This window comes from Sinocyclocheilus grahami, unplaced genomic scaffold (genome assembly GCF_001515645.1).
Source record: "Sinocyclocheilus grahami isolate Dianchi unplaced genomic scaffold, SAMN03320097.WGS_v1.1 scaffold57.1, whole genome shotgun sequence".
Classification (NCBI taxonomy): Eukaryota; Metazoa; Chordata; class Actinopteri; order Cypriniformes; family Cyprinidae; genus Sinocyclocheilus; species Sinocyclocheilus grahami.
Window position 1 is genome coordinate 1,729,000 of NW_015505236.1, and position 7,104 is coordinate 1,736,103.

General features: G+C 36.0%; 1 protein-coding gene across 3 annotated transcripts; it reads left to right on the plus strand.

Annotated features, from left to right (window-relative positions):
- The first annotated feature begins 547 nt into the window (after positions 1-547).
- On the plus strand, positions 548-5,272 carry zdhhc4 (zinc finger DHHC-type palmitoyltransferase 4). Of its 3 annotated transcripts, none has more exons than XM_016270726.1 (7): positions 548-642; positions 876-1,008; positions 1,082-1,155; positions 1,628-1,806; positions 1,887-2,012; positions 4,627-4,871; positions 4,978-5,272. In XM_016270726.1, exons 2-7 carry the CDS (start codon positions 886-888, stop codon positions 5,266-5,268), a joined length of 1,038 nt encoding a protein of 345 aa, XP_016126212.1. In that variant the 5' UTR covers positions 548-642; positions 876-885; the 3' UTR covers positions 5,269-5,272. The 3 variants fall into 3 exon arrangements, with proteins under 3 accessions (XP_016126212.1, XP_016126213.1, XP_016126214.1); XM_016270727.1 differs by having other exon boundaries at positions 572-652; XM_016270728.1 differs by having other exon boundaries at positions 587-642; positions 861-1,008.
- Positions 5,273-7,104: the final 1,832 nt, after the last annotated feature.

Here is a 7,104-nt window from a genome sequence, read left to right on the forward strand (position 1 = left end):
GCATCCGAAAGACGGTGCTTTTTGAAAGTATAGTGTCCCCGTCACTACACTGGGGCGTTAGGACCCACACAGACTGCAGGGTGAGCACCCCCTGCTGCCCTCACCAACACCTCTTCCAACAGCAACCTAGTTTTCCCAGGAGGTCTCCCATCCAGGTACCGACCAGGCTCAGCCCTGCTTAGCTTCAGTGGGCAACCAGTCTTGGGCTGCAGGGTGATATGGCTAAACTCGTCTTGAAATGAGGAATAAGTCATTTGCAGACTATATTTAAAGATGAACTGAATGACTTCAAAATATCGAGCAAGTAAAGAATTACTAAAAAGAAGTCTAGGACGACTTTTACTTTGACAGCACAGTGAGTATGATCCGTATCAGTGTTGCCATATCCGCTTTGGGATTGTTTTCAACTTATATATATAACTAACTACTGGTCGTTTATTTTCAGAATGCAGTAGTGTAAATAATTTGATATAAATACATTATATAATTACATACCTCCTCATACTTATTTGATAAGGAAAGTCTGTACGTTTTGAACAAGTTTTTGTTTTGTGTGGAGATCTGGCAACAGAGTTCCGTATTCACGTCTACTTCAGCACACTACTGTCTGCACCGGGAAAAAGGTGCGAGAATGGTGTTCAGGTAAATAAAGGTTAATAAACTTAAAAATTCCATCGCTTGCCTCTTTCTGTGTACATTAGCTCAAATGTATGTCCAACATTGTTTTTAAAAAACTCTTAAACAGTATGGTTTATTAAATAAATAGTTATCTTACATGTTACTACGTTTGGTTTTGATGTAAGCGCTCTTTCTCGTCGTATATAAACATTTAATAAGTGAAATGAATTACTCACTCACAGTACTGTGCTGCTTAGGTAGTGGCAAATGGACTTCCTCACTCTGTTTGGTATATATGTGGCGGTGGTGCTCACCTGCATTGCTCTGGTTTGTAAGTATTCAGGACATCAGCAGACTCCTCTCGGTTTGCTTTTGGACAAGTTCACAGGAGTAAGTAAAGTCCTGCAAACTTAATGATTTCTTTTGTTGTTTAAAATAGAACTTGTATCATGTTTTCTTTTAGATTGTCTCTCCATGGATCCCACAATGTCTCCAAAGCATTTGCTACAGAACTATGCACAGGCTGTTCCATCAAAGGTACTTTGATGAATAGAAAGTTCATTAGAATAGAATTTTATTTAAATTTGTAGCTGTGTAAAATTCACGTTTGATCAATTTAATGCATCGTTGTTGAATAAAAGTATTAATTTATTTAAAAATTAACTCCATTAACCCGTTACTGACCCCAAAACTTTTAACGGTAGTGTATATTAAACATATTTAGAAGACTACATAACTGATTGTATAACTTATCTAGTAAGGTTTATTAATGTGCACTGTCCTTCCTAAACTTATAAAATAATAATTTAAAAATATCTGATACATATCTACTTGACACATTTAAGGAATGTTTACATGCATGCATTTGGCAGAAATTTTGATCCAAAGTGACTTACATTTATTTAGACTATGCAGTTTATTCAAGGGATACATTTTATATGTGTTCCCTGAACATCAAACTGTCAAGTATATTTCCTCTAATCCTATGTCTGTTCATTTTTCAAATCAGGAACAACTTCTTCCTTTACTTGCACCTGTTACTTGAAGTGGTTGTGTATGGAGAATTCTCCTATGAGGTCTTTGGCATCTGTTTGGACATGGGCACAAGTTCAATCAGTTTGTGCATTCCTTACGTTCTCCTTGCAGTGAAGTCTTATCTGTTCTACCTGTGTTGTAGCAGAGACCCAGGTTCGCAAATGAGCAATTGTCCCATTTCCATTAGAAATAAATCCAATATCTCTACATTTAAATTGAGTTTTCTTTTGAAGGCACATTGACAAAGGCAAACCATACTGCAGAACTGAAGGTCTACCAGTACGATGAAAAACTGTTCCAGCAGGGAGTCAAGTGTTCAACCTGTCAGCTGGTCAAACCTGCACGATCCAAACACTGTAGTAAGTATAGGTTTATCCTTCCTTTAAACATCAGATTACATTTTATGTAACTTTACAGTAAAATACTGTTGAATATACAATATCTGGAAGTGAAAAAGAACAAGTCGTATAATCTACAGTGAAAACCCATACATTGACTTACATTTACTTTTAGTCATTTAGCAGACACTTTTATCCAAAGGGACTTACAAATGAGGACATTGGAAGCATTCAAAATCAACAAAAGAGCAATGATACGCAATGCTATAACAAGTCATGAGTTAGCTTAACATAGTACATGTTGCCAGGTTTTTTTTTATTATTGTTATATAATAAATAAAAAGAAAACCGATAGAATAGAAAAAGAATAGAGCAAGCTAGTCTTAGTTTTTTTTTAAAGAAAACAAGCAGTTAGTAAATGAATAGAGTGCAAGTCTAAAAGTTTTTATTTTTTTAAAGAATAGAATTAGAATAGAGATTGCTAGAGTTAGAGGGTCAAATAAAGATGGAAGAGATGTGTTTTTAGCCGATTCTTGAAGATGGCTAAGGACTACGCTGCTCGGATTGAGTTGGGCTGGTCATTCTACCAGGAGGGAACATTTAATTTAAAAGTCTGTGAAAGTGATTTTGTGTCTCTTTGGGATGGCACAATAAAACGACGTTCACTTACAGAATGCAAGCTTCTAGAGGGCACATAAGCCTGAAGTAATGAATTTAGGTAAAGTTGTGCAGAGCCAGTGGTGGTTTTGTTGGCAAACATCAATGCCTTGAATTTTATGTGAGCAGCTATTGGTAGCCTGTGCAAATTGATAAACGTCTAACCAAACGTGTGACGTGCATTCATTTTGGCTCATTAAAAATTTATCTTGCTGCCACGTTCTGGATTAATTGTAAAGGTTTAATAGAACTGGCTGGAAGACCTGCCAAGAGAGCATTGCAATAGTCCAGCCTGGATAGAACAAGAGCTTGAACAAGGAGTTGTGAAGCATGTTTTGAAAGAAAGGGCCTGATCTTCTTGATGATGAATAAAGCAAATCTGCAGGACCGGGCAGTTTTAGCAATGTGGTCTGAGAAAGTCAGCTGATCATCAATCACAATTCCAAGGTTTCTGGCTGTTTTTGAAGGAGTTATGAGTTATTGATGTGCCTAACTGGATGGTGAAATTTTGATGAAACGATGGGTTTGCTGGAACCACAAGTTCTGTCTTAGCCAGGTTGAGTTGAAGGTGATGGTCCTTCATCCAGCAAGAAATGTCTGTTAGACATGCTGAGATGCGAGTAGCTATCGTCGGATCATCAGGATGGAATGAGAGGTAGAGTTGAGTGTCATCAGCATAGCAGTGATATGAAAAGCCATGTTTCTGAATGACAGGGCCTAGTGATGCCATGTAGACAGAGTAGTGGTCCAGGAACTGAGCCCTGAGGCACCCCAGTAGTTAGATGTTGCTACTTGGACACCTCACCTCAAGATACCTTGAAGGACCTATCTGAGAGGTAATACTCAAACCACTGGAGTGCGGTTCCTGAGATGTCCTTTGCCAATAGGGTTGGCAGGAGGATCTGGTTGTTAACCGTGTCAAAATCAGCAGGTGGTGGTACGGCCTGGCTTGGAAGACAAGGGGCAGACAGTGTCTAAACAAGATGAAAGAGTGGAGCAGAAAGTATCAGTAGCACTATTTGCATCAAGAGATGCTAACTGTTTAGGGGGAGGAAGCGAAGATGAAACCATAGCAGATAGCTGGGAGGGTGAGAGTGAGTGTAGGTTACGTCGAAAGATGGCATGTGGAGGGGTATGTGTTGTGTCAGGAATCGTGTTGAGGTTAAGAGTGAGGAGGAAGTGATCCGATGTGTGTAGTGGAGTAACCAGTACATGATCAGAATTGAATTGAATTGAATTCCCTGTGGTTTTCATTTTATTAGTTGTTTCTTCTCAGTTTTTAAATCAGTCATGTACACAAGCATTTTATTTTACAATGTATGTTGTTAAATTAATGTTTATTTCATTATTTTAGTGTTGCGTGTTACTTTGTATTTGTGACTCTGTGCACCTGGTATTGTTATTTCCCTTAGTTTGTGGAAAAGCTACTTGCAATAAAGTCTTTCTCTCCTCCACTTTTTTTTATATTATAAAAGGTACAAAACAAATTTTTGTACGATGATATAAACATATGATGATTTAATTCAATTTTTTTAACTGTAGATTTCAGTTAAATCTGTAAAACTTAAAACATTGCTACCATATTTTTTTAACCCATACATTTATTTTTCTTTTTTTTCTTTTGTAACTGTGTCCTTGTAGTCAAGGTATCCTAATATAAAAGTTTAGCTACTAATTACCTCGGCTGTGAACCAGCTATTACTAAACCCATTTGATATCACATAAACTAAATAGTTTTCCGCATTCTGTTAAGTAGCATTATGTTGTTAATCACAAACTAATTTCCTTTGTCCCTTAGTTTAAAAACAAACAAGAAACAATAATTGAGCGAAACAAGCTATTATTATTATTATTATTATAATTCATATTATTATAATGATTAATAATGGCCCAGTGCACCCATTAGTGTAAGTGGTGTTTATTTATTTATTATTTCCCCCACATTATGCAACAAATGCTATTGATCTAATTTGTTCAGGGGTTTGCAATCGCTGTGTCCAGAGATTTGACCATCATTGTGTGTGGGTGAATAACTGCATCGGTGCCCAGAACACCAGATACTTCCTTCTGTACCTTCTGAGTGTCTGCGCCATGGCAGGCAATATTGCAGTGCTTACAGCAGACATGTTGCTCCAAGCTGTTCTACGAACTGGACTCCTGCATGCTCACTACATTGATGAGCAGGGTGAGCAACAGCCCGCTGGACCGCTCTTTATCATCCAGGTAATAATGACTTACCACAGAAATAGTCTAGTAAAACTAGTAATTGTGCTGGGGTACATGAATTGTCTCTCTAATGAAACTTTTTCCACTGCATTTCTTGTTACAGCATCTCTTTCTGACATTTCCAAAGATTGTCTTCATGCTGGGCTTCTTGATATTTGTCTTTTTCCTCTTGGCGGGTTATTCCATGTTTCACATGTATTTGGCTTTGATAAATCAAACCTCCAATGAGTGGTTTAAAGGAAAAGGTCACAACTGCCAGCATTGCCATCCATATTCTGCACATAACTGCTGGACCTCATACAATCCATTTAGAGGTTTCTATCACAGGGGAATCCTCAAAAACCTTGGGGAAATCTTTTGGCCCTTATGTCCTGTTGAGAAAAAAGAAAACTAGAGAAAGTGCATTATTGTTCTTGTTTTTAACTGTCTATTTGTATTCTCTGTATTTTATTTTGGTAAATGGGTTTTTAAATATTTTCTTAGCCTTATGTATTATTGGTACATTTTCTCTTTCTTTTTCTTTTCTCTGACTTAATTTTTTTTTTTATAAGAATGTTCAAATGTAGTTTCCAATTGTTTTACACAAATTTACAGTGAATGAAAATGAGGCTGTCAAGGATGGCCATACAGTCCATTCAATAGCTGTCTTTAAGTCACATACAGTATAATGTCTTTTTACTTCATGCATTCCATAGTTTTTGTGACAAGGATTTGTTTTTTAAATATGTATTTCTAGAGGACTTGAAGAGAGACACTTAATAATATGGTCATGTTATCAAGTACAGTTGCAGAAAACTTACATGGCAACATGAGCAAATTATTACTGTTATGAAGGATGAGAGCGTCATATTTCAACATTTTATAAAAATAAATTTCAACATGAATAAAAAAACTACTACAATTTAACCAAATATATTTTATACATGCATATTACAGCGTTTAAATTAATTTCCCCCTTGACCGTAGATGTCATCTTAACACATTTTTTAAAGGTTATTCTCTTATTAATTGTGATTCTTCATGATCTGAACTGATTCAACGTAAATCATTTTGAGCTTAAATGTTCTATTTTTTTTTTTGTCATTGGAAAATAGTGGTCTGTGAATTAATTTTTTGTTGAATTCCGTTTTGTATTTGTGGGCACAGTAAGTAATTTACAGATTTTTAATAAAAAAAACATTTAAGCAAAAATAGACAACTTAAGATTTTCTGTATGAGTTTCATGAATGAATGTGCACAGTTTGTGTTTGTGTAATGTATAAGGCAAGGTAACTTACAATATTTATTTATAAAGCACATTTAAAAACATCCAAGGTTAAACTAAGTTCTATACAAAAATAAAACAAGAATTACAAAATAAAACGATGAGAAATACAGAAATAAAACAATAGTAAAACTATGATCAAACCAGTGGTCAGGGAACATTGAAGGTTTGAGAGAATGTTTAAAGGAGACCTAAAAACAGAAATAGGGAGTCTACGGATGGAGCAAATTAGACACTCTGAGGGGCCAACTTGTTCAGGACTTTGTAAACCCTAAGCCCTAAGGACGAATCAAATGACCATTTGAGAAAGAGTACCTGTCCTGTTTTTCTGTGTACCTAATCTCTTTGAATCATAAAATATACATAATTTTTCAGCTAGCTATGAGTATCCATTATTGGAAACCTAATTCTAAATTAGGGGAAATTTTCTGTTCCCTAGGATGAAGTGTTACAATACAATGCGTTACAAACCCACACTATCACACATTGTATCAAAATCATTGTATCAAAATATATCAAAGTTGAAGACTGATCAAGGCCATGAACAGATATTCCCCATTTTAGATCAAAATTCTCTAAAAGATAATGGTCTTCAGGAAGCGCATTCCAGTGGCCTTGAAATCCCACTTCATGAAAATAAGACAGTTCATGTTCAAACCCCTCCATCTCCAGTCCACCGCAGTCCAGTCAGTTCAGCATCACGATACAACGACAAAGAGGACTTGAGAATTGAGAGATAAGTTTAATTACACATACTGCTGTCTTTAATATCAGTTGCTATTTCATATAAACCACAATTATTTATTTGTTAACAGACAGACGACATTTTGAGCCGGTGTGAAATCGGCAAAATGCTTGGTGAGCGAGAATACTTCTGTCTACGAAGGGAAATGCTTGGAGGATGGACTTGAGGTATCATAATTTTCTTACAATATTTTGCTATAGTAAATTGTTTCATCTCACTAT